General features: G+C 46.2%; 2 protein-coding genes across 11 annotated transcripts in view; one reads left to right on the forward strand and one right to left on the reverse strand.

Moving 5' to 3' along the window:
* Positions 1 to 27,034, reverse strand: part of Babam2 (BRISC and BRCA1 A complex member 2) — a 450,578-nt gene that overhangs the window by 420,892 nt on the left and 2,652 nt on the right. The gene's annotated exons all lie outside the window — the stretch shown is intronic.
* Positions 1 to 27,034, forward strand: part of Rbks (ribokinase) — a 76,566-nt gene that overhangs the window by 40,874 nt on the left and 8,658 nt on the right. For 5 of the 9 annotated variants that reach the window (NM_001108703.1, XM_087553703.1, XM_087553699.1 and 2 more), the window contains 2 exons: positions 3,857 to 3,948; positions 6,241 to 6,429. In NM_001108703.1, coding sequence (NP_001102173.1) covers positions 3,857 to 3,948; positions 6,241 to 6,429 — 281 coding nt within the window. Of the gene's footprint in view, positions 1 to 3,856; positions 3,949 to 4,248; positions 4,390 to 6,240; positions 6,430 to 27,034 lie in introns of those variants that run through there. The other 4 variants (XM_087553701.1, XM_087553707.1, XM_087553700.1 and 1 more) reach the window with 2 other exon arrangements.

Genomic DNA, 27,034 nt, shown 5'->3' on the forward strand with positions numbered 1-27,034 from the left:
TTTCACTTCCACCCTAAGCTTAGAGACTATAAACCACACAGCAGAGGCTACATTACATAACCAGTGACAGTTGAAAAGAACGCCCCCCTCAGTGAAATACAGGTGAAGAGGATTTGCTTGATTTCATGCTTGATATTTATAGTAATCAATTTATAGAGTCCCTCACTCCAATCATTGATATTTAAAACACAATGTGATTTTTCTTTAATACTTGTTCTCATTGTAGAAAATTGTAAATATAGAAATAGGGAAAACAGTTCAGTAAACCCACATAATCCCATCACTTAGCTGTTGATGGCATTTCACTGGGCTTCTAATTTATTATCCACCATTCTCCACTTCTCAAGCGAGTGTCATTTTTTCATTGGTAGAAGATACTGTGCACATACAAAGAATGAGGTTTTCCATGAAGTACAACACTGGATCTACTCAGACTTAGTCCCACCAGACTTTATAATGGATCATTTATGAGTAACCTCTCAGACTTCTCTTCAACAGAAGCATATACACATATAGGCATGCTTTGTTTTCTTTCAGAAGGAAGGATTGGCACAAGACTGCCTTCTTTTGGGTTAATAAAGAATAGAGCTGTTTCTCTGATGAAACACCAGTGGCCTCGTTCACTTTAGCAGCTTTTGAGTATTGATCACATAGACCAAGGAAAAGAGGACCAGCCAATCTAGTTAGACCAGCCAGTGCAATTTTCTAAACCAACTCCTCAGATAAATATGTGGAATTCCCTTGGTTTTTCTACTATAATCAGCAGCATAAGCACCATTGTGCTTCACTGCCTGTCACCTCCTGTAAGAAGAATACAGCAAGGACTTGCTAGACCCCGGATCCTTGGAAGAAGCAATGGAAGTTCTGGAAGAATGGCTTCATCCTGCATCTTCATTACTGTCAGCTCCTCGAAATTGTACCTGTGCTCAAGAGCTTAGATGCAGGCTTGAAGAGCAGCCTGGATGAGCAACTGCATTCAGTTTAATGCTTGAGGAAAACAGAGCACAACATGCTTGTATTGATTATGTTTCTTTTGCTGGAATACGATTCCATGACCAAAGCAACTGTGGTGGTTTAAATGAAGATAGCCCCCATAGACTCATAGATTTGAATGCTTAGTCATGAGGGAATGGCACTGTTTGAAAGGATTTGGAGATACAGCCTTGTTGGATGAAGTGTGTCACCGAGGGTGGGTTTTGATATTTCTGAAGCCCAAGCGAGGCTCAGTGGTTCTCTTTTCCTTTTGCCTACAAAACCAGATGTAAAACTCTGAGCTGCTTCTCCTGCATGACACCATGCTTTCCGCCATGATGCCCATACACTAAACCTCTGGAACTGTAAACCAGCCCCAGTTAAATGCTTTACTTTATGAGTTGCTGAAGTCATTGAATCTCTTCACAGCAATACAACACTGACCAAGACAGCAACTTCCAGTTTCAGCCTGTGAGCACCATGGCAGAGAGCATGGCAGCAGGCAGGCAGACATGGTTCTGGAGCAATAGCTGAGACAACATCTTAGACACAAGCATGAAGCAGAGAGCACTAACGGCTAATGGCAGAATTTTAGAAACTGAAAATCCACACAGAGACTTGCCTCCTCAAACAAGACACACCTCCTAATCCTTCCCAAACAGTTCCATCAACTGGGGACCAGTATTGAAGCATCTGAACGTATGGGAGCCATTCTCATTCGGACTACCTCAGTGCTATTCAGAAAACCTCAATCCTGGCTGCATTCAAATGCTGGGTCCTTGGGACTTTGATGCATAATGGACATCTCTAACCCCTCAAAGACATGAGAAACCCACTGGGATGCCATTAGTGGGCTACACATACTATCAGGAACAGGAAGAGGGGTGGACAGGCATGGGTGTCAGCTGTGTGCAAAGGACAGTATAATAACAGTAATACTCCTCCATATTTGGACACTTTATAGTTTACATGGGGCTTTTACATGCATTTCTCTAAGCCAAATAATTTCCCGGTATAAAAATCTAAGCAGGAATTTTAAAAAGCACACAATTTATGTGGGAGGACATTATAAAGTCTAAAGTAACAAAACTGTGGTGATGCTGTCAGCCTATACTAGTTGAGACCACTGACTGACTCACCCGACTATTAAGACCTAGGAAGGTACAGATGCAGGCTGGACCTGCTCACAGTGTTGCAGCAGTGGGGTCTCCATCAGCCATGAGCAGAATAGCATCTCTCCAGAACAGGGGCATGTGTCACTGCTGAGCTAGCTATGAGAGCCACTTAAAGAACCTGTGAATGTGTGGGTTCTGATTCAGTGGGCTGGAAGTGGAACCTAGAAGCCCTACATCCGAACAGGCTCTCCTGTTGTGCAAACAAGTTTGTAGCCATTGTTCTAGAATAGTCCCTAAGAACTGCAACTAAAGGATCTTACCTGAGACTAGTCAGGTAGAGTATTTGCCCTGTGAGTCTGTGGATCCAGGCTGAGGACTGAGGTCTGGCCAACCTAGACGTTTTGTCACAAAGCAGGAACATTTTGCAAATGGAATTTCTAAAGCCTTTAGAATAATTTGCAGAATTTCATACCAAAAGCTGTTGTGTAATATTGTTCATTGGTACTGGAGGAATGTGTTGCTTTGGACACAGCCCTGGTCTAGAAAAGTCGATACTGTAAAAAGGATCAAACCCTCAAATCAAAGCAAAGGGACTCTTGGTTAGGACCATGTCCAAAAGTATGAGCGTGACATCCAGCACTTGGCCTCGTCTCTCTGGCTTTACTTTTCTCCTCTGTCAATGTAATAACACCCTGACAGCCTCCTACTCTTGCTCTGTTCCCCCACCCACCCTTCTCTTGTAGTTGTCTCGTCTGAGCTAGCACCTATGTCTCTGAACAAGATTCCCCCTTTCTCCATGAATTGGAAAAAAACAAAAACAAAAACAAAAACAAAAAACCCTAAAAAAAAAAAAAAAGATTCCCCCTTTCTCAATCTTATCCTATTCCCAGAGAGCTCCCAGAAGCTAAGAATGGAAGGCAGGTAAAATGGAAGGCAGGTGTGTGTGTGTGTGTGTCTGTCTGTCTGTCTGTCTGTATGTGTGTGTGACTGTCTGTGTGTGTGTGTTAGTGTATGTATGTCTCTGTGTGTGTATGTGTCTTCATCTGTATGTCTCTGTATATGTGTATCTGTGTGTGTGTGTGTGTGTGTGTGTGTGTGTGTGTGTGTGTGTAGTATGTCCGTGCCTGTTGGCTTGCGTGCATACATGCATGTGTGTCTGAATGTGTGTGTGTCTGTGTCTGTGTGTCTGTCTGTGTATGTGTGTTGCCATGAGTAATTTTAATCTATTTTGGAGGCATACTTGGGTCTACCGAATACAAATATTTACCTACATGCTATTACTACCAGGAAAGTCTCAATTCCCTGCTGTATCTTCCCTGTCACTTTTTCTTCCCTGAACCTCGAGTCTGTGAACCGGTCCTTAAAGCACTTAACTTAGCCTGCAGAAATGTCCGCCATTCCGTCTGTCCACGCATGTCTCCCATACCACACTTTCACTTTAATGCTCCCGTGGTCCTCACCTGACCTGTAGATGACCTATGCTCATCCTAAGTACGATGCATGCCCTTGAAGTGGAAGTTGGAAGCTAAAAAATAGAGGAAATGGATACAAGAAAGGATTGATACTGGGCTGTCATGAAGACTGAGACCCCAAACCCTTCTGTATCTGTGGTTTAATAGATGATTTTGTCTGGTGAGTGTGAAAATGCCAGCCCTCAGCTTTCCCTTCCTTAGAAACACACCAACCCCATACTTTACATCTCACCATACAGAAATTAAAAGTCTGTATTTTTGTGATAAGTATTGAGCCCCTATCCCATTCCTTTGCAGTGAAAACATTGTTCAACCCAGCTCCGGCCATTGCTGACCTGGACCCCCGGTTCTACACCCTCTCCACTGTGTTCTGCTGCAACGAGAGTGAGGTACACACAGCTCATTGCTGCTTCTATGGGGACTTGCAGGCAACTGGATAAAACAAGAGGCAGGGTGAGCCCCGTCGGTGCACACGTGCGAATTCAGCAGAAAGAGATTTTCAGTTTACTGGGTGTGGAGGAAAGGAAGCCTTTTGTGGCCTTACAGGATCCTGAGCCATGCCCCATAATCGGACACTGACTACGCCTCTCCCCATTTTAGCATCCCCCAGTCCCCAAGCACTGACATATTATTTTCTTTTTTAAGTATTTCACATTTTCTGGACTTATTTATTTTATTGGTTTTTCAAGACAGGGTTTCTCTGTGTAGCCCTGGCTGTCCTGGAATTTACTCTGTAGACCAGACTGGCCTCAAACTCACCGAACTCCATCTGTCCCCGCCTCCTGAGTGCTGGAAGTAAAGGGGGTGTGGTGAGGATAACTAATATTAAAGTTGACATGTTGAACAAATAAAATTACAAATAAAAAAATCAAAATTTTTAATTTCAAATAATCAGTGAAAAACATACAAAACCATTGGTTGTCTTTTTCTGAAAATCAAATTAGCTGTGAGCTTTTGTATTTTATCTGGCAGTTGTAATTAGTGTACAAGTTCTGGAGTAGCTTCTGTACTACCTTCTAGTGTACAGATCCTGTGACAGCATTGGCAGAGAGACACAGGCTCCCACTGAGCCTGCTGCAAGAGGGAAGCAGTGTCTCATCTAAGGGACACAGTGTGCACATCTGTACAACAAACCTGTCCGTGTATCAATGTGATCCACTCTTTCCTAAGGAGATCTCAGTCAACCACACTGTCACACTAGAATTCTCTCTCATCTGTAAAATGTGACACACACACACACACAGAGAGAGAGAGAGAGAGAGAGAGAGAGAGAGAGAGACTGACTGTTGGTCAGTAAAGGCTAGCTTTCCCTTTGACTCTAAGGCTAAATGAAGATCTAGGCTTTCTTAACCTGCTTGCTTGATAATGACATCTGTCAGGACATACAGGACAAAGAAGGCTGCTACATGGAAACTAATTTTAACAAACCACAATAGTTTATGCAACATTTTTGAGCAACCACCATGGCCAGGCACTGGGCTAGGAAAAAGGAATTGTGGGAGATAGAGACCATTTCACAATATGAGGTTACATTATTCTCAACCACCAAACTGGCTTAGATTTCCCTGGTGGAAGCTTAAAAGACACTGTGTTTGTTCTTCAGACAATTTTCACAACCCAAAATATTCATTCAGCTTGTGTCATCTTCATTAAGTTACAAATTCCATTAAGGCACAGCATTAGTCTTCTTGTATCCTGTCCCTGTTATATGCTTACCTATTGCTATATAATAAATTCTCCAACATAGCTATAATTATTGCCATTCCCAGTTTCCATGCCTAGAGAATCCAGATTGGGTCTGGCATGGCTTGTCCTTGCCCTGTGGTGCCTGAAGCAAGAGTTGAAAAATGTCAAGGCTGAGAGATTCTTCACTCGTGTTTGATAGTTGCTGCGGGTGTTACCTGGAACCTAGTGATTCTGTTGGTCAGAATATTTACACATGACTTGTCTTGCATATATACCACAAACACACGTACACACACACACACACACACACACACACACACACACACACATACTCTCTCTTACACACACATCAAAACATACCACACACACCACTCACACATGGGGTCAGCGGTGTTGACAGAGATTTCAGAATTCTCAGAAGATACAGCGAGAATGTCTCTGAAGTAGATGAAGTGTATGGAGCAGGCAGAAATGGTCCCCGTAACACAGATGAACACAGATGGCTCAGTCTGCTCCCAGCACCCACATGGCAGCTCACAACCATCTGTAACTCAAGTTTCAGGATCCAGTGCCCTCTTCTGGCTTCCTCCTCTCCTGCACACACTGGGTGCACAGGTATACACTCAAGCGCAGACACACACACACACACACACACACATACACACACACACACACATACATATGCATAAAGTAAGGAAATACTTAAAATGAAAAGGCGGCCTCAGAGTTTAGAGTTTTTGGTTTTGGCATTAACTCTTGACCTCCCAAACACTGAAACAGTAAGCGTGAGACAACTCTGCCCACTCAGAGAGTGTGTTAAGTAGCTACTTTCACTGTCCTCATTTTGTTCCTCTTAGTTATGCTTCTGTGCCAGTATCCTTCAAGGTTCCCAGGGTCCTGAGTGTTTGAGGGAGACATGTTTTCTAAAGGGCAGCTTGAGCCGACCCCGGCCTCTTTTGTTCTCACTGCAGCTTCCCCTCTCCTGTGTATTTCAGGCTGAGATCCTAACAGGCCACGCAGTGAATGACCCAACCACGGCTGGAACGGCTGCGCTGGTTCTCCTAGAACGGGGCTGCCAGGTTGTGGTCATCACCCTAGGGGCTTCAGGATGTGTGACACTGTCACAGGCAGAACCTGTTCCAAAGCACATTCCCACAGAAGCAGTCAAGGCTGTGGACACCACGGTAGGTCTCAAACTTTAAGAATCCTTTTTACCTCTAATACAGAGATGCCGTCCGTAGATGTAGATAATGAGAGAAGACCTAGGAGTGGGCTGGGAAAAGGCAGCCAAGCAGGAGAGCCCTCTCCTGGTCCCCTCTAAGTCACTGGGAGGCCCCATGGCATCCAGTGTCTGGAAACCTGTTTCCTTATCCATAAAGAATCGCTGTATTTCCTGTCAGTAAATAAATATTCAATGGACCGTTATGTGCCAGCCGTGCTGGGGACACCTGTGGAAGGAGACTAGAGGGTAAACATAGCCACATCTTACTAGCCTCTTGGGAGCAGTGGTGCCAAGGCTCACTGGCTAGCAGAGCTCCTTGTTTTGTTTTCTTCCATTTGACCCTTGGGTTCGTATTCAGAGTTGCAGATTTCATGCTGGCATCTTCACTCCTGTGTCACGCGGTCACATTATACTTTCTTCTCATGCACTCCCTCCCCATACTCCATTCTCCTGGACCCTTGCTCCCCCAGTTTGTCCTCGAGTTTGCTTTCTTACTATATGTTCTGTCACGCTCTCTACTCCTCATCTCCCTGACCAGCTCTTCCTCCCCTCTCATCATCTTTTTTGTAGTTACACACACACACACACACACACACACACACACACACACACACAGACACACATACACACACACAGAGACACACACACACACACACACACACACACACACTTTTAAAACTAGGTTCTGCATGTAAGAGAAAACACAGCCCTGTCTTTCTGAGTCTGTTTTATTTGGCTTAACATCATGACCTCCAGTTATATCCATTTTCCTGCAGTTGCCATGATGTCACTTTTTTTCTGACTGTAGCATCCCGCCTTGTATACACAGCCATTCTCTATCCCTCTGTTCTATGTCCTGGCTGTCTTCAGTACCGTAGCCATAAGCATGGGCATGCAAGTTCAAAGATCATTTTCTGAGCCCACAGCTGACAGCAGGAACTGTCACTGACAGCAGGAGCTGTCACTGCAGGCTGCAGCGTGTGCTGCACTATCTCACTTAATCCTTGCATACATAGAGGCAGTGTGGTGATGTCCTCCTTTTCCTTCTAGTAAGGGACAGAGCTTGTGTCCCCACCCAGTACTTTCGCAGGAAGACACTGTGTTCAGGAAAGTCTCAGCTGTGATGTGAACTGAGAGAGTGATGAGAAAATGGTTCATGACTCCCTAGCTAGGGAAATAAAAATTGTTTAGTGTTAGAATTCAGAAGAGCTGACCAGAAAAACATACCAACTTCAGGGATGAGAAATCAGTGCTGAGAAAGAAGAAAATTATAGGGTTTTCATTTATAAGGAATTTATATATGTTTACTTATAAAATATGTTCTGGTTTATTTTTGTTAAGAAACAACTTTAAAATATCACTCATTTATCAAACCTGAAGCCTGTAGGGTGGGGGTGGAACCTGGTAAAAGCATACATGAGCAGGAGCTTGCAAACCATCCATCCCGGGTCTCTGGCAGCCCATACAGGAGGTCCACACCAGCCTGAGGCCAACCTGGACTACAGTATTAGACTCCCCAACTACCCACTCACCCCCAAATGAGCAGAAGGCTTTGTATGAGCAAGAACATTTACACCCTGAAGCTGATGCGGTGGGTGCCTTCTTCGGGCACCCGCAGGTCTCATGCCTGGTCGGTTGTCTTCATATTTGGTCATTTCTAGCACTCAATCTTTCTGTTCTGTCAAGGAGGGACCCTAAATTGGGAATGTTCATTAGTTCACTTCATCAGAGTAAACTTGCTCCAAGTGTGAACCTAAGCGAGAGAAATGTCCTTTTCTCTTGCCAGAGTGGCATGAAGGGTCCTGAGGAAGGTCAGACCTTTGTGGGTACCCGGAAATGGGTTGGTCTCTACTGAGCACGTGTCAACCGCAGCTCTGCTTGCTTGTGCACAGAAGCAGCCTATCAGAGATATGTTTGATGCACATAAACAGAACCTCTGGAGTCTTCATTCCTTCCCGGGTCAGCTCTACTCTTCTCGTCATGGGCTTTGGACTGTCAGGCTGTCTTCTCAGACTTACCCCAAAAGTTCTGTTTCCCACCAGCTGCCTCATCATGTCCCTGTCTGATGTCAAATGACAAAGAACTTATATCAAAGAAAAGGGGAGAAGGCACCAGCTAAAAAAAAAGGAATTGATGGGGTTGGGGATTTAGCTCAGTGGTAGAGCACTTGCCTAGGAAGCGCAAGGCCCTGGGTTCGGTCCCCAGCTCCGAAAAAAAGAAAAAAGAAAAAAAAAAAGGAATTTATGCTTAGTGCTCATCAGCAAATAAGTAGACAAGCAAATTGTAGTGTATCCATACAACTGAACAGTACTGAACACTAAAAGGAATATTGATACATGCTGTGTGTGTGTGTGTGGCAAGAGCTTTACCCACTCAGCCATCTCCCTGGCCTCTCCCTCATCTTTTTTTATGCTGCTTTTCCTTCTCATCCAGCAGCCTCACCACCAGTATGCTTGCCTGATGCACACACAACTGTTCCGCTAGTTAAAGAACATGAAATAACGGGCGAGCGAGATTCTCCCCTGAGCAAACAACCCCTTCACTCCCTGCCAGCAGAGCATCACTGGCTGCTGTTGGTTCGTAAGGCTCTCCATCTCCTCCTCCACTCCAGGCATAGGCATGACACGGAGGGAGGGAAGTGGTTAGTGGCTGGCACACCGTCCACTTGAGACAGCCTGTACGTCAGAGCTGCTGCATGCTGCTATATTCAGTTTTGCCTGTTAATAGTTGAATATATCACTTCTATTTTTATATCCATTTCCCCATTGTGTTGGTGTGAGAGGGTGGCAATAGCTGCAGATGTCCTGGGTTCAGTTTGGAAGACATGACAGATGTGTCTCTTTGCCCATTTCTGCATCTCAGCCTCCGTCAGAATGATTGTGCTCATGTGTGTTCTATTCAGGAGTCACTGGACGTGCATGCTGTGTCACACACACACACACAACTTAAGGATTATCGTGGTAGCACGATGAAATGTTACATTATATTGCCGTCCTATCATCTGACCTTGGAAGCTCTGTCAGATCCTTATGTGCTGATTGCTTTCCTTTATGAAGAAATGCTTGAGTCCCAGAATCTGCTCTCACATTGTCATTTCAAACATGCAGGCCACAGGCTACATCTAAGTCCTCGGGAACCTTGCTTTGCTATAGTGCACTGAGTCAGGGCAGATGGCTAAGCCAAGAGTAAACAAAAGGCAGGGCACAGGGATCATCTTCCCTTTCCTCTCTCTGTCTGTCTGTCTGTCTGTCTGTCTGTCTGTCTGTCTGTCTGAGTCGGGTAGGAGTCAGAGTTGCTGTGAGGCTCCAGTCACATCTGCCCGCCCGCCTGTGTGGACATCCCTGATGACTCAGGGCTTGAGAATTTGTTTTAGAGATGGCCCCGGTGGGAAGTACAGATTGGTGGCAGGAAAGTTTCTGTGGAAGTTATCAAGGAAGCACTTCAGTGGGGTGTGATTGCTAAGACTTACTAGAAGCCTCCAGGGTGGCTTCTCTGGGACTATTCTCCATCCTGAGATCTGGCCTTGGATCTGACTCTGTTCTCGGGCGAGTTCCCATCATCATCCACCACGTAGGTGCTATAGGACTGACGGTGCAGGCGGAAAACCCAGCATCAGGGGTCAGTACCCCATCTTAACAGACCTTTCTCCCACTTTGTCCCCTCCTGCCACATCACTACAACCAGGGCAAAGTCCAACAGCTAATGCCAGGTAGAGCCAAAGAATGCAGGTCAGCCTGAGAGGTTCACAGCCCTGGTGCTCTGTGTAGCACTGTCTGCTCCCTACCCGTAGGGAAGTCCCATCCACCCCCAAAACAGTCTCTGACCTTGGCCTGAGTCTCCCCAGAGGTCCACACACTTCGTCCCTCCCTCTGTTTTGTATGTGTGGGGCTTCTGCAGAGTCTTTGTAGACCTCTGTCCAGAAACAGAATGTTTGGGTGTCCGCCATTGTTGAATGGGAGAATAAAATACCATGGGTAGAGGATAGTGGACTGCAGGGTGCTGAAGGGGCGGCCACAGAGCAGTTGAGACTTATTCTAACCCTGGCAGCATGGTTTCCGATGTTGTTTGTTGTTTGTTGTTGTTATTGTTGTGTTTTGTTTTCTTATCCAAGAAGAAACTTTGTTTCCTTCGGTGTTTGACCTTGGGAGACTTAACTCTGTGGATGCTACCCGCAGTCAAAGTACCTTTGGAATTGCCGTTAGACTTGCTATGCCTGCTGGGAAAGGGCTGGGAAAGCAGCTCATCTGAGAGGATTTGCATAGCATGGGTGAGGCCTGGGTTCAGTGCTTTCTGCATCCCCTGTACCCCACTAAGTGCTTCGTTCAGTCCCCTCTGCTTATGAAAGGAACCCATACTTAATGCACTGGAGGAGGAAGAGGGAGAAAGCAAGTTCTTGTGATTCTGCCACTCTGCTGTAAACAGGCAGTTCTCAGAAGAAGAAATACAAAACAATAAAGAAACTAGACCATGCCTGACCTCACTACATGCTAGAAATCTAGATGCCAGGAATGTGCCCATTAAACAGCAGGGAGAACCATAACCTGCAAGGTTGACAGAAATTCAAGATAAATAATACCCACACTCCAGCAGCTCAAACCACATCCTGTACTCTCATCCACACACCTCTGCTGAGAGCCTACATTCTTTTTTTATATAAGATTTATTTATTATTTTATATATGTGAGTGCACTGTTGCTCTCTTCAGACACACCAGAAGAGGGCATCAGATCCCATTACAGATGGGTGTGAGTCACCATGTGGTTGCTGGGATTTGAACTCAGGACCTCTGGAAGAGCAGTCAGGGCTCTTAACCACTGAGCCATCTCTCCAGACCGAGAGCCTACATTCTTACAGTGTTTAAACTGCATCCTGTACTTGTCATCCACGCACCTCTGCTGAGAACTGACATTCTTACAGTGTTCTCGGGGTGACCAAGAAGACTAGTTAAAGTGCTCTTTCCCTGCAGCACAGTGAATCCCCTTCCAGGACTCTATGTTGCAGGTATGCTCACATACAAATATTTATGCAAACACGTTTATTTCAACTTTGTGTTAACCCAAAATTGAGAAGATGGCATGCGCCACTCAGTAGAGGAGCCTAACTAGTAACCGTGCTGTGCTCGTAACTGGGAAGTGCCTCATAGCTCTCAGCATGTAAATATAGATTTCACATCTGGAGCGAGCTGGCCAAGCCATTCAGATGGCTGCTCAGTTAGGGAATGGATTGGCGTGACAGAGTAAATTCTACTCTCTACTTCATGTCCTTCTGAATTATCTGAGATCTTGTCCATAAACCTGTGTTTTTAGTGCAGTACTTTGTTGCCTGAAATAAATATTTCTTTGAGGCATAGCCGAGAGCTGCTAAGAGCCAGACACATCTAGCAAACAGGGTGAGCCCTATCATTTCTCCATGTGCCGGCTGCCGGGGTCATCGTCACAGAGGAGACCTTGACAGATGGCCTCACAAACAACCTCTCACGCACTCTGAAGTCTCTGTGTCAGCAGCCTGAGTCTCCTAGGACCCAGGCTTCTGAAGGGATGTCCTGTTGCCACAGGAGAGAGGCGTCTTCTTGGGGCCCTGGGAGTCCAGTCCAGACATTTCAGTGCGCATTTTGACGGGATTCTTCTTTATTAATCTTTTTGAAGAAATAGTTTTCCTTGAAAATGCAGTTGTACATAGTTCCCTTGGAAATATCAGGGTAAATATCAAAGCTTGCTGCTTCTGTCCATCATTCAAATGTATTGCACATCCTCAAAGAAACAGCTCGTGTTCAAGTTCCCTTCTGAATGAATCTGCTTGTTAGCCAGTGTCCTCTCAGGCCACCCTCCTCCCAGCAGGGCACTGAGTAAACCTAACTCTGCTTTGTCACAGGTCTGAGATTTGGTTACTGGGTTACCAGGAAGAGTTGTAAAGGGGACCAGACAAGGCTGTGGTGATGTCTCAGTCAATAAAGCATTTGTTGTATAAGCTGCACACTAAGTATCGAGTTTGGAACCCAAGGATCCCATCAAATCGGAGCATGGTGGAAGATGCCTCAAATCCTAGTGCTGTATCTTCCATGCCTCTCCCTTTTAAAGCAGGTGTGGGGTTACACACCTTTAGTCCTAGTAGAAGCTGGTGGCTCTATGTCAATTCAAGCCTAGACTAGTTTACACATCAAGTTCCAAGACAGCCAGAGCGACATAGTGACACCCTGTCTCAAAAAAGGAAAGAAACAAAAGGTCGTGAGTGAAAAAGACTCTTGGGAGTGGAAGACCATGGGACTGTGATGGGTGCTGAACGGTGTCCACACGGGGATGCCCTCTCTCCAGTGCAGTCAGACTTGGAGGCAGAGCATGTTGGAGACAGTTAAGTGAGGTCCTAGCCTGAGCTCCTGCTCCAGGAGTCTGAGTGTCCTCAGAAGCAGCCTTCCAGCCAGAGAGCTCCCTCAGCACATGCACAAAGAAAGAGTCTGTTAGCACCAGCAGATAGGGGCTGTGCCGGCCAAAGGAAGGGCCTCCGAATAAAGATGTCTGCTGGGATACCTTGATCTCAGAGCCCTAGCCTTGAGGTCAATGAGAAAGAAGTTTCTGCTGTTTGAGCCACTATCTATGGTAGGGTGTTTTGGTTTGGTTGGTTGGTTGGTTGGTTGGTTGGTTGGTTGGTTGGTTTTGGTTTTTGGTTTTGATTTTGGTTTTTTGTAGACTAATACACACAAACAAGTAAATATACTCAGAAGTGGCCTAAAATAAATTCAGAAAAGTCAGGTGTCCGTGAGGAGAGAGTGGTGAGTAGCAAAGCATAAGGAGGAGCCAGATGACCTTTCCCTGAGAGGTGAAGGCCTCTGCACACGGCCAAGCTGTTGACAGTGCAGTGGCCTGGGGCAGATGATGGTTCTAGTCCCATGTTAGCCCTCTGCTAGCTAGACTGCTTTTAGCAAATAAATTCTACCTTTTGATTTGGGTGACAGTCCACCTCTCTGTGCCTTGACATTCTATCCCAGACCCTCTAGTCACACGTCAGAATACAGACTTCACAATCCCTCTTGTGTCCAGACCTTGAAGAGGCCTTGCATACTCATATAGTACACTGCAACCTCGATGAAAGGCAATGACCCACCATGGACCCTGAGTACCGTCCAGCTCTGTGAGCTCTGAGAAAGAGAGCATCGCTCCGTCTGTCTGATTATGTATGCAGGCTGGCAGTTTCCAGATAACAAATGCCTGGAGCTTGCTTTGCCCACTGGTCCAGAGAACCCAGGCACCCCTACCACTGCCGCATAGCTGCTTCCTCTACAGGCAAGGGCTGGACTATGTGAGAAGAGTGTGGGACTGGGCATTCCAGATAATACTGCTCTGGCAGGGTTCACATCCATCTATCCCTGTCCCTGAGTGACCATTCCTGGAGGAGACATGCATTCTCTTACGAATTATAATCAAATTTTCTTCACAGTAAACATCTTTTGTTAGGAGCCTGAACTACTAAGCTATTGAGGGTGCTCATCCTCTGCTTAACATTTCCCAACTGCCTTTGTAGCTAAGAGGAGCTAATCACTCCTTCTATTCTGCCTAGCAACACCCATGATCAGGGCCTGGCTTAGAAGGTCCTTTGTGAGCAGGACTGGTGTATAACAGTGGCCCTGTGGGGCAGCTGAAGAGCCCAGTTCCTTCTGGAGAGCAAGATTGCTCCAGTCAGCTGTCTCTAGGGATGCTTTGCAGATCAGTGTACTCCCCAGAGTCTAGAGTCTACAGTTAAAACATCTAGAGAAAGGTGAAATCAGAGGTGCACTGCTCCTTATACAGTATTGGAAGATGAAATAATTACCAGTGTTCCATTTTAAAAATCCTCATTTAACTACTAAGTTTTATCAGGTTACTGAGAGAGAACGGTATCTCCAAAATGAAAAAAAAAAAAAAAAAAAAACTACTGAAATTCTAAAGTAGCTCTCCTAGGGGCTGGGCAATGGCTCAGTGGTTTAAGAACACATATTTTACTCTTCCAGAGAAGCCAACCTCTATATATGGTAGCTCATAACAACCTGAAATGTCAGCTCCAGGGGATACAACACCCTTACATGCACACACACACATCATACACACAGCTACAATTAAAATAAACCTTCAAACCGGCCCTCCTTAGAGTTGGGGAGATGGCTCAGTAGTGCAGAGCACTGCCTGCTCCTCCAGAGGACCTGGATTTGATTCCCAGCACCCACATGGTGGCTCATAAGTGACAGTAACTCCAGTTCCAGAGGATCCAACACCTTCCTCAGGCTTCCACAGACACCAAACACATATATATGGTATGCATACATACACACATATATACACATGCAGGCAAACATTAATACACGTAACTACATGTTTGTAAACAGCCCTCCTTGTCCCAAGAATGACATCTAGGAAACTCCCTGAAGACTGCTGCCAGAGGCTGCCAGAAAGGACGAGGAAGACAAAACAGGTTCCCTGGCTGTGAGGGAAGGACATGGGACAGGGTAATTACTGAGGCAGCTGACAGGACCAGCGACATCTGCCGTGCCCTGAAGGCTGTGTGAACCATATTACATTACTTCTACATCAGCAGATCACCTCATTTATTAGCTAAATCAGGCAGAATTCAGTGCTTGAAATTATCGTTCCTAATCCTGCATGTGATCAGTGGAAAACCCAGGGCTCTAAAAATCTAATTGTAATTGCTTACCAGAAATGTAATGTTCTTGTTGAAGAACTGAACCAGGGCCAAGCACAAGCTAGTTTCCCTGCCTGCCCAGTACAGCAGAACTGAGTTTACACAGTGCCCCAGAGCCCTATACTTCTGCAGCCCTGGAGGGCATCTAAGACCAGGCCTGTCTCAGAGGGCCGGTTTGAAGGTTTATTTTAATTGTAGCTGTGTGTATGATGTGTGTGTGTGCATGTAAGGGTGTTGTATCCCCTGGAGCTGACATTTCAGGTGGTTATGAGCTACCATATATAGAGGTTGGCTTCTCTGGAAGAGTAAAATATGTGTTCTTAAACTACTGAGCCCAAGACTTTTAGTGTGGCCACAGAGAGGAGTGGCATGGGATGGAGAAGGAGCAGTCATTTCTGTCTTGGCAACAGTTCAGAAATATCCAGAGCTGGGTTTGGAAGGTTCTGTGGGCCAGGCAAGAGCTGGTCCCTCTAGCCGAGTGTATTCATGTCTGATGAGGATCTTTTTCTCCTAGTACCCTACTCTTCACGTCTACTTACCATCACGCTCCGTTCAGTTCCCTGGTCACTGGTGTGATAACAAGGCAGGAGCCTGTAGTCGGCCCCCTTGCCTTTCTTTCTAAGCTACCGTACGGGCATTCCAGGGCAGACCTGCAGAGGTCTTCACAGGGCCTACTGCAGAGTGGAGAGCTTTCCTGACCTGAATCTGTGAAGAGATTTAAAAATAAATAAATAAGAGCTGGAGAGATGGCTCAGTGGTTAAGATCACTGACTGAGTTCAATTCCCAGCAACCACATGGTGGCTCACAACCATCTGTAATGAGATCTGATGCCCTCTTCTGGTGTGTCTGAAGACAGCTACAGTGTACTTACATACATGAAATAAATAGATAAATCTAAAAATAAATAAACAAATAAATAAAATAAGTGATGTCAAACTACAAAACCCAGAAAGCTAGGCCATACCATGCCCACTGTCTTCAGTGGCCACTGTTGATGATGCAGAGAGGACAGGGGAGTCAAAAGGCAGGGGTGTGCTTCATGGATGAACGTCTGCTTGCTTTTGTAGAACTCTGTGTAAATGCAGTTAATGTATGAACACACACTGTGCGTGCATGTGTGCGTGTGCGTGTGCGTGTGCGTGTGCGTGTGTGTGTGTGTGTACATAATGTACTACAGTGGGACAGTGGGACTCAAGGCTCCCCTACCTTCATCATCTCCTGAGGGCCAGGATTGCAGGGACTATGGTCACATGACACCACACCCAGATTTTTTTTTTCCACTTTGGTTTTTGTGTTTCTTGTTTGGTTGGCTGGTCGATTGGTTTTGTTGGTTTGGTTTGGGTTGAGGTTTTATCATTGTTCTGTTTTGCTTTTGAGACAAGGTCTTACTATGCGTAACTCTGGCTGTCCTGAAACTTAACTATGTAGACCAGATCAGCCTGGAATTCACAAAGATCTGCCTGCCTCTTCCTGCCAAGTCCTGGGATTGAAGATGTTTTACCACCAAACCATGCTTGGGTTTTTGGGTTTTTGTTTTTTGTTTGTTTTTTTTTTTTTTAAGACAGGATTTTTTTAGCCAGGAGGTAGTGGCACATGCCTTTAGTCCCCATACTCAGGAGGCAGAGGCAGGCAGATCTCTGTGAATTTGAGGCCAACCTGGTCTACAGAGGTAGTTCCAGGACAGCCAGGGCTACACAAAGAAATCCTGTCTCAAACAAAACAAAACAAAAAGAGAATTTCCTATGTAGCCCAGTCTGCCTCAAACTTTCAATCATCCTACATTAGCTTCTCAAGTACTTAGATCGCAGGCGCGGGCCACTGTGCCCAGGAGAAGTAACCCTTGACAGCATGCCTCCCTCCTTTCCTTCTCCCTGCTGCCACCTCTTCAAAACCATGAAGGAGGGAGATTTGTCCCAGTGACAGAGTCAGCAAGTGAACCTTGGGCTGACTAAGCCCAAAATAAACACCAAATTAATGATAATAACACAGAAAGCTTTTTGAAAAGAAGAAAATTCTAAGCTGTTGTCCACTGAGGAAAGTGCTGTGGTTTGGGGACAGAAAAGACATCTTAGGAAGTGTGGTTAAGTGTACTTCTCCAGAGCCTAACGACCTGAAGTTTCTGTCCTCCTTCCTTCTCAGTCTAAACAACATACAACTGGGGCAGGGGAGGCCTGCGTGCTAGACGGCTTTCCCATGACCACTCTGTTTCCTAGAACTCCTTTCTGTATGGAGTCTGCTCTTTACCTAGCTGAGCACGTAGAGGTCTAATCATTTAAATCAGCTGTGACATAATGTGCATCAAATACATATATTTTCTGCTTTAACACCTCTTCCCTTTCTCCCTCTCTCCCTTCCTTCCTGACATTAGGAAATAATTTCAATAACTAAAGATACTTTTAAAAATTAAAGTCGGTCCCTAGCTCTGAAAAAAAGAACCAAAAAAAAAAAAAAATTAAAGGCATGCCTTTAGCCCCAGCACTTTCAAGGCACAGACAGGAGCATCGATGTTGATTAAATCCAGTCTGTTCTACATAGAAAATCCCAGGGCAGCCTTAACTACACAGAGACTCTCTCTCTCTCTCTCTCTCTCTCTCTCTCTCTCTCTCTCTCTCTCACACACACACACACACACACACACACTCACACACACACTCACACACACACATACACACACACACTCACACACACACACACACCCATGCAGCCTTATTAGTCCTAAACATTTTGCTACTTTACCTTCTTCAAGTAGTTTTGTTTTTTAAATCACTTGAGTGCTGTGTTTACACTATTACCTCCTCACCCCTCTTAACTCTACCAGCCACCTGAGGCCTGTCTCTAATTGAGCATTGGCGCTCTTGACTTCTAAAGCTAGGAGCCACACAGATAATGTAAATGTTGAAGTCCAAACTGAACATGGACAGGATGCAGATTCCAAAGTCTCAGGAGAGATGGGATTTCTTACTATTCCCTAATAGTGACTAACTTCCTCAGGCCCCTTTCCAGAGGAGCCTTAGTTCCAGCATCCCACTTAAAACCGAGTCCCCAAGAATACTAAGGTCAATCAGGGGAATGCTAATCAAAACCACATAGAGTTAGGTGTGGTGGCATAGACCTGTGATCCCAGCATTTGGGAGGTAGGTGGAAGAGGATTAGGTCATCCTTAGCTCCATATTGAGTTCAAGGCCAGCCTGAGCTATATAAGACCCTGAAGCAAGCAAACAAACAAACAAAAAACCTGTATTGGAATTCCATTGACCCAGGAGATAGTGGTACACACCTTTAATCCTGGCACCTGGACACAGAGGCAGGCCGATCTCTGAGTTCAAGGCCAGCCTGGTCTACAGAGCGGGCTCCAGGATAGCCAGGGCAACACAGAAACCATGAGTGGGAGTGTGGGGGGGCTTGGGGGTAGGTGAAAAGTTCTATTTGTCCCCAGTCAGAACAGCTGTCATTAAGAAATCAAACAACAGGGACACAGGAGATGGCACAGTCTGCAAAGTGGTCAGCTTATGCTTAAAGCCAGTGTGTATTTGTAATTCTAGCACTAGGAAGGCAGAAACAGGCAGGTCCTTAGGGCTCAGCACCGGCCTATTCTACCTGTGCATGGCAGAAGACAGCAAGGTAGCCATTGTGTGGGAAAAACAAACTTCATTCTGTTGGTCTCAGTGGTTTTGGGCTCCTGATTCACCCTTATGACTGAAGCCAGTTTCCACAGAGAGTAAACCCATCTGTGAGAATAGTAGCAGAAGTGTAACATACAAAAATAAATAAATAAATAAATAAAAACTCAAGTGGCTTCACGTGTCCTCCATAGGCATGTGTCCTGCCTTCTCATAATAATCTCTTCAGTAGACAAGCGCTGAGAACAGAAGCCCACCTTCATTTAAATACCAGCTGAAATTTAATAATTAATATAATAAGAAATGAATAAGATAATGCATACAACTAATAAATAGTGAATATCCATCATTCAGACACCTTGCAGCATAGCACTGGTTCAGGTAGTTTGCCTACCACGCATGCTTTAGAAACCAGCTCACTCCTGACTGAAACAGGCTCCACATAACTGTCCCCCTTCCTGACAGGGACTTTGAGGCACGGCATGCTGGATTTGGGTTGTGTGGACAGAAGCAGGTAGTCCAGCCAAGGTACAAGCAGTTGGCAGTGAATCACCTGCACCGGCTTTCAGCATAGCTAGAGCCTGCAAACAATTTTGCTCAGTTCCTCCACCGTCAACCTCCATGTCGGACTGGCTCAAGAGCAGGGGTTGAGGCAGTCACTGTGAGGAAGTAGGGGCATTATAAATAACCCAGAAACCCTCTCCTAACAGCAACTGCTGTGAGCTTGTGACCTAACAGTTCGGGCCCAGAAGGGCATGAACACAACATTGTGCAATGACTAATTACTCTAAGTCCTGTGCATGGGCAGAGGTGCGACCTGCGGCTGCTGCTCAGACTGCAGATGCCTTTGCTGTGTGCTAACCCCAACGGCTCTGTCCGTTTAGCAGTTCTCAGAGAACAATGGTAGCATTTCAAACACCTCTCAAAGCAGCTCGTAGAGAGGAGCGCTGGGCAGAGACTGTCTCAACAAATCTTGTAGAATACCAAGTCAGATTGGATTAACTGTTTTCTGTCAGAATGGTGGAGTCTCAGGGAAGACAGACTGCTGACCACAGAAGGCAAGGCCAGTCCTCCGAGCACAGTCACTAACGGATGCTTTGGTTTCAAGTGCCATTTATTTGCAGAGATGTGAAGTTGTTTAAGCACAAAGCCTATTAACACTGCAGGAAGAATAGGGCCTTTCTTCTTCCACTTTTAGCCTGCACCCAGGATTCCTCTCCTCCTTTTTGAATTATAGAATGAATTCATCTACCACAGACATTTTTAGAGCAAATAGGGGTCTTAGGTCATTTTCAGTCTCCATAAGCCATTTTTCTTCAGGGCTTCACAGACTGCAGCACCTTTTTTTTTTTTTTTTTTTGGTTCTTTTTTTCGGAGCTGGGGACCGAACCCAGGGCCTTGCGCTCCCTAAACAAGCGCTCTACCACTGAGCTAAATCCCCAACCCAGACTGCAGCACCTTGAAGACTGGAGAGTCAATGGCTGCTGCATACATCTCAAGCTGGTCCCACCCCAGAGCCTGAGTTGACCACAGCAACCCATGTCCACGCACTCCCAGGCTGACAGTGGATGTCATGGCTCTGCAGTCTGGCCAACCCTCATCACTACTGAGTGAGTGACAGCCAAGCATGGATGCTAGGCCCAGCAAACCAGCAAGGGTGGCAGAACTACTTTACTGAGGCCATACTGATTCCCAACAGCTTTAATACCATAATCAGTTGTGGGTAAAACATGAAATACTCTGATTTTATTATCAGGCGACAAGCAAAACAGCTTTCCCCAAATCCCCACCCACAGCACAAAGTGGGTTACAGCTAGAGTGAAACTAGAGAAGGGTTTTCAGAGATCGCTGAGCACTGCTTAAGGGATGGACTCAAGCCCAGACCACAAGTAGAACGAGGTGCACAGAGCGGGTACAGTAAGGTTGTCTGCTTGTACACCATTGGGTAAGTCTGCATTTTATATGAGATCCTTTGGATGCAAGTGTTACCTCAGAGCATCCCGTCAAGATGTCAAGATGTTCCAGAACTGGTGTGACTGGCCAGAAAGAGGCCATCACTGACTGGAGAGGCTGAAAGAGACTCCTGATACACAGGGAGGCCCAGGGGGAACCAGTAAATACCTCCTCTGTCAGTCTAGGAGCCATGTGTCACCAATCAGAGGGCAGCCAGCCTAAACACCCCAGCCCTGCACACAGGGAAACCTGAGACCTCCAAGAACGCTGTGTCCAGCAGGGGCTTCTCTTGGCTGTGACTCGATTTTAAATAAAATCCCAGTGATGCAGTTGTTATTGTCGCCTGTTCTCCTATAGATAAAGGCAGGGTACCAACAAGAAAGAACCTAGAGCTTTTTGCTTTGCAGTAGTTGAAGTTTATCAATGTAGTGAGGACAGAGAGACCAGTGTCCCCTTTAATCTCACCCACAGCCTCTTTGGGCAATAAACTGCCAGCCTTCGTGCACTGGAGCATCCCCTCCCTTTGATTTTACACTTGACCTCCCATTGATCCTTCTCATCCATCTAAATGAAAGGAAGCTTCAGCCCCATAAACCCCGTTCCAGATAGAAATACATAATTCAAGAGAAATACTGATGTCAAAGAAGAGGCACACCAATTTGTGTCAGCATTCGTTGTAAATTAAAGAGGAGTACACGGAGAGTTTAATGTAATGTAGAATTGAAATTAAAATAGAGCCAATATTTAGGCATTCCTCCGCCTCCCTTTCCCTGCTGTGACACAAAGCATTGACTTTCTCACTAAGCACTAATGTCATATGTTGTATGGGGTTTTTTTTTCTTCTTTTCTTTCTTTTTCTTTTTTCTCCTACTGGGACTCTTTTCTGGGTGAAATGTTACATGTTTGTCTCTGGCATCTAAAATTTGACCTTTTCACCTGTTCTGTTCTGATCACAATAGCAAAACTCAGATTTTTCCCTCAACTTCCAATCTGCACCCCTCACATTGGCAGCAGAGAAAGGCCCCCTGCCTGCACAGCACCACTCTGCAGCTCTTAACTCTGCCATGACACCGGATCTTCCAACGTCCCCTCCCCTCCATGCTCTCTTTGTCTGAAGCTGAGAAAAACAATAAAGGTTGATAAGGAGCATTTCCCAGTGTGAAGCTGTGCAAAGTGCTCCTGCTCTTCCGAGCATCCGGGAAAGCCACCCTTTCCTAAAGTCCAAGTCACAATTTCCTTCAAACCAGCCCAGTGCAGCAGCACATCTGCCTTTCAGGGAGCAGAGGCAGTGCAAGTTCAAGGCTAGCCTGCTCTATCTGAACCAAGTAAAACAAATAAAAAGAAACCCATACGGAGCTCTCTATCCGATTTCCTGCCATTGTTTTTGACCAATTCCGCAGGGGGTTCCCAGACCTAAATGACTAGACTTGGTTTTTAAATGATTCACTGTTTCCAGAAGTAAATTCCTTCGGAGAGTGTCTCTGTCCACAGCATCAGTACCACCTGGGAACTCATTAGGAATGCAAATCCTAAGCCCCACCTTAGGTTTAATGGATCAGAAAGTTTGAGGGCGGAGCACAGCAATCCCCAGTTTAACAAGCCCTCCAGGCTACTTTAGGTCAAGATTGAAAACACCAAGCTTAGAAGATGTACAGTAGCTTCCCCCTGACGACATCCAAAGGTACGCCATATATTCTGAAGGGATTCCAAAACAGTTTCAAAATATTTATGTGCAAAGGTCAAAGGCTTTCCAGGTACCGAGCCTCAACCCAAGATCTCTAAGGCACCACCTCACCAGTCTCCTTGAGCTAGCTGGAACCTGAAGCTGGCCTGCCTTCGGACTGTGAGGAGACTCATTTGAATCACATCTGTAAACATTCCCTGTAGACAGACAAGAAAGTGAGAGTCTTCACTCTGCAGCCAGGATTGGAGCAGTGAGTGAGCACTGTGTCTGGGACTGGTGGAAGGGCCTGTGTTATCCTTTCCCTTATTCAAGTTACTTTTTTGTCCAGCCAAAGACCTGCTGGGTGTGTTTAGCTTCTGCCTTTTTAGCCTCACCAAACTGATCTGGCATTAAGAAAAGCCATTTCCTGATTAGTGGCTCACCCAAATCTGAGGGACTACACCCCCATTCAGACATGCTGTTTTTGATAGCTTCCCAGGGATGTTCTGTGCTAGTCTGAGGGTGGGCAGTGTCTTGTGGAAGCCAAAGCTCTCAGGCCCAGGCTGTCACACTGATACCGCCATCTCAAACCTGTGCAATGGAGTCTTGACCTTTAAGAAGAAAGCTTAACAGCACCCCTCAAGCAGCACAGAAAATCAGAGAGAAGATCCCTCAAGCTGGCCAACTCTACAGAATCGAAGACTGACAATGTTGATGTTGAAGAGCACAGGTGGGTTTCACTTCACGAGATTAGCAGCCACACGGTTTCAGCAGAGCAATTCTCACAGCAAACTCCTGGCACATTCCTATTTTAATCTGGAAACCTCACAGGCTTTTGGTAAAAATCTCTGAAGAAGAAGAAAACAACCTTTTCTGCAGTGTTTGTTAGGAATGAGGTTTTTGTAACTAGCTCCCACTGGATCAACAGCAGCCTCACTTTCCTAGGAGCTACACCAAAACTGTGCCTAACTATGAAGTAATAAATCATCGGTTAACTATAGAACTAAACTATGAGACTATTCTACTCTAAACCGTGTATATATTTAGCAAGTCTGTAGAGAAAGAAAGTAGATGAGGCCTGAGGGCAGTGACTGAACAAGGTTTCTTTTAGGGGGATAAAAGGTTGAAAATTAGACTATGGTGTTCATTGCTCAGCCCATGGCTACACCGAAGGGTAAGGAACTGTAGTCTTTAAGCAGGTGAACCATGTGGTATGTGAATGACATCTTGGAGTCAGGGTCTGGGGAGACGTTGTTTGTTTATTTGTTGTACTTTTCTGTGGGAGGAGGTTGTAGCTTAGTGGTAGAGGCCCTGGATTCCATCACTACCAACACCCTACACCCCCCAAATGACTAGCTGATTATAGAAACCAAGGAATAAGTTTCAATGCTTGATTAATTTGAAGTACTGATCATTTGGACTGTATTAGGCCATAAGATAGAGTAATTTTAAGGTGGATTGTCTCAGCCTAATCATTGGCATTTATCACAAAGTAGCAAGGACGTGGACATCTGTGATATAATAATTTGTCATGTTCTCTGTAGATTATTTAGAGTGGAGATGAGCTACACTTACAGAGACGAAATCTGAGTTCTGGCTGGCTGCCGTGATATTCATAAACTGATCTGGTTTGGGAAGGCAAGACATTTGAGGTTGGGGAAGGATGTGATCTCATCCTCCTGAGGTAAACATGAGCTGATAAGAGGAGAGGGGTCCATTCCAGTGGGAGCCGTGAACTGAGCTCTTGCACAAACAGGCTATCTCAGGGTCAGTCCACCAGAGTTGGCTGTGCCACACCTACCCGGCGGGAGCCTTTGCACTGCTCTGCCTGGGAAGTAGTACCAGCCCTACTGGTCCCCATCTGCTTGAGACTTCCCAGTATTCACTGGTCACCATGTTAGAACTTCTGCTCAATGGAAAGAGAGCAGGGACCACCAACTGTCGCCCACTATGCCTTGCAATAGACTGTTTGCCTTTAGGGTTACCACACGCCAAAGACCCTGACCAGCCCCCACTTGCCCTTCAGGACAGGAAGCCTACCCTCAGCGTTTCTCAGATGTATTCTCGTCACCACCTGCCCCCTTGTAAATGTCTTCCTACTCACTCTTCTTTTCCCCGTGAATATTGAAACAGCAAATACACTCATCTGTACCTTTACAGACTTACTATCCCTCTTTAAAGAGCCACCAACCAGCCGAGAGCCCACACCCTGTATGAAAGAGAAATCCTCAGCTGGCCTTCCTGCAGGGAGGGCTGCTCACTTGGGGAAGGGAGCCTGCAGCTGATGGCTGTGCTTACCAGCATGAGCCCTGCCCTGAGCTGCTAGAAGACTCCTATCCAGGCTCAGCCACCCTCTGGGCTCTGCTGCCACCTCTCCTGGCAGTGGTGGCATCTGCCCAGCCATGGAGAGCAGAATGCTCTACCAAGCCACAGTACAGTGGAGGTGCAGGAGTCGGTCGATGCCATGGGGCCCCTCCATACCCATCTCCAGCCCCACCTCTCCTGACTTTGACTCTTCCAAGAGCCTCCCGTTGTTTAGCCTCTGCTCCTTTACCACAGGAAAGCCTGAGCCTTAATTGGCCTCCCCAACTCTGCACTGACCCCAGGACTATCCATTCTTCACTCCTGTTACTTCAGTCTCAAGAACTCACTAAAGAGTTCATCAAGACCCTACCTACCCACAGCAGAGTGAAGGTCGAAGACACCAGGAGATTCTGATGGCCACAGCTGAAGCTCTTTATACCCTGGCCTGCATAATCGGGGCTCTGGGACCTGGCTTCTACCCCTTCCCAGCCCCCCTTACTCTTCTCTGAGCTGGGAACAGAAAATCAACCCTCTTGCTACTAACACTCAATCGATCACGTCACTATGATGGTGACCCCCTTCTGTCCCTGGAACCTTGTCTGACCCCACTCACCTAGGTCTTTGAGCAAAAGGAATGCCCTCTGACATGATGCCATCTAGTCAACACCCACTCTGCCGGCTCTCCTGCATCCTCCTGACATTGTCTGAGTCAGCATCCACAACAGTCCCATCATACAGGTAAACAGATGCAGAAGAGCTGAACAACGGTCAGAAGTCACACAGTGCTGCATTAGTCAAATGGGGCTTTCAGATCTGTCTTACCCCACCCCATTTGTGCATGGTTCTGCTTGGGAAAATGTCCCAGTTGCGTTTTAATTCAAATGGCAGAGGGGCTTCAGTGGATTGCACTTACCATCCCAAGCTAACAAAGAGGCCAAAGAGAACTGAAAAAGCCCTTCTGCGTGGCGTCCCTGAAGTCTGGGACTCCTAAGCCCCATCAGGTTCTAATGCCTGAGGTCCCGGATAGGGGAAGGAGGCAGAAGTCTATGCTTAGACATCAGTGCCACAGGCAGGTAGGCCTGACTGCCAGCCCAGCCTAGAGGTAACGATTCAGCAATTGAGGCAGCTCCCTAAAATGATCCCTGGAAGGCAGTTCCATTCCAAACCAAGTGCAGGGAGCAGGGCTGACCCAGAGTGCTCTAGAGCAAATCTGGGCCCCCAGCACCATGTGGAAGGTAGTAGGGACCCTGACAGTTTACATTTGCTCTCTCCTAAGCCCCTGGCCAAATCCTGGAAAAAGAAATGGTGTGTCATCATGTTTCAGCCATTTGCTGCTCTCTGGCCTCTGAAACCACAAGCAGACTGAGGAATCCGGCCTTCAGTGTGGGCTCTGAATAGCTCTACGGAGGGAGAGGCCCTGAACAGAAAAGAAAGTGGTATCACTTGTTAGACGGAATGTATGAAGACGTCCAGGAGGAATGTGGGGCTCCGTTCAGTGGCCCAGCTTTGGCCTTTGAATCATGCCGTGTGGCTCCAGATGCCTAACAGATGAAGCCTCGGGACTGACATCACTCTCGCATGATCACCCGGGTCTGCTGTGCCGCCCAGCAAGTTTTTTACCTTGGGGATTTTCAGCACTTGGGAATTTTCCCAACCACATTTAATATCTGTCATTCCTTCCAACTCACCCATTTTCTGTCATCTGGAATTTGACAAACTAGGACTCTTATAAGCCTATTTCATTGCTGGTGCCCCCTCCTGTAAGATGAGGTGTCCTTGGGACACCGTGTGCTCTCTTGCCCGACCTCATAAGCCCATCTTCCTGTCAGTGCTGGCTTCTATCAGGGCATTTCCGCAGAGGTGGGCACAGCACTAGGCCTCAGGATCAAAGGTGACAAAATTGCCCCCATGTCCTCAGAGAGGAGGCACAGAGGACACAAGGGTAAGTGGTCTAGGTTGACAGGATCAGAGAAGCTTTGAGCTGAGTGTCAGGCAGTCAGTGTGACTGACCACACGATATCTGAGTTGAGTCTTAGGATTAAAGGAAGAAAGGAGCTAGTCTGTGCAAAGTCTAAGCTAAAGTGTCTCCAGGAACAAAGACTCAAATGGTAAAGAGGAAGCAATGAGAGGTAAAACTAGAAAATAAGTTTATGCCAGATGTGATGGCTACACTTTAACCCCAGCACTTGGGACACAGAAGCAGGCAGATCTCTGAGTTAAAGACCAACCTGGTCTGTATAATGAGTTCCGGTGAGACTCTGTCTCATAAAAAATTTTTAAGTATTTTATGTGCTACGTTTAAGGAGTTAACGTATTATCCTCAGAAGGAGGAGGAACATGGCGAGTGTTTTAGGCATAG

The sequence above is a fragment of the Rattus norvegicus genome, chromosome 6 (assembly GCF_021556685.1).
Source record: "Rattus norvegicus strain SHRSP/BbbUtx chromosome 6, alternate assembly SHRSP_T2T, whole genome shotgun sequence".
NCBI classification, from domain to species: domain Eukaryota; kingdom Metazoa; phylum Chordata; class Mammalia; order Rodentia; family Muridae; genus Rattus; species Rattus norvegicus.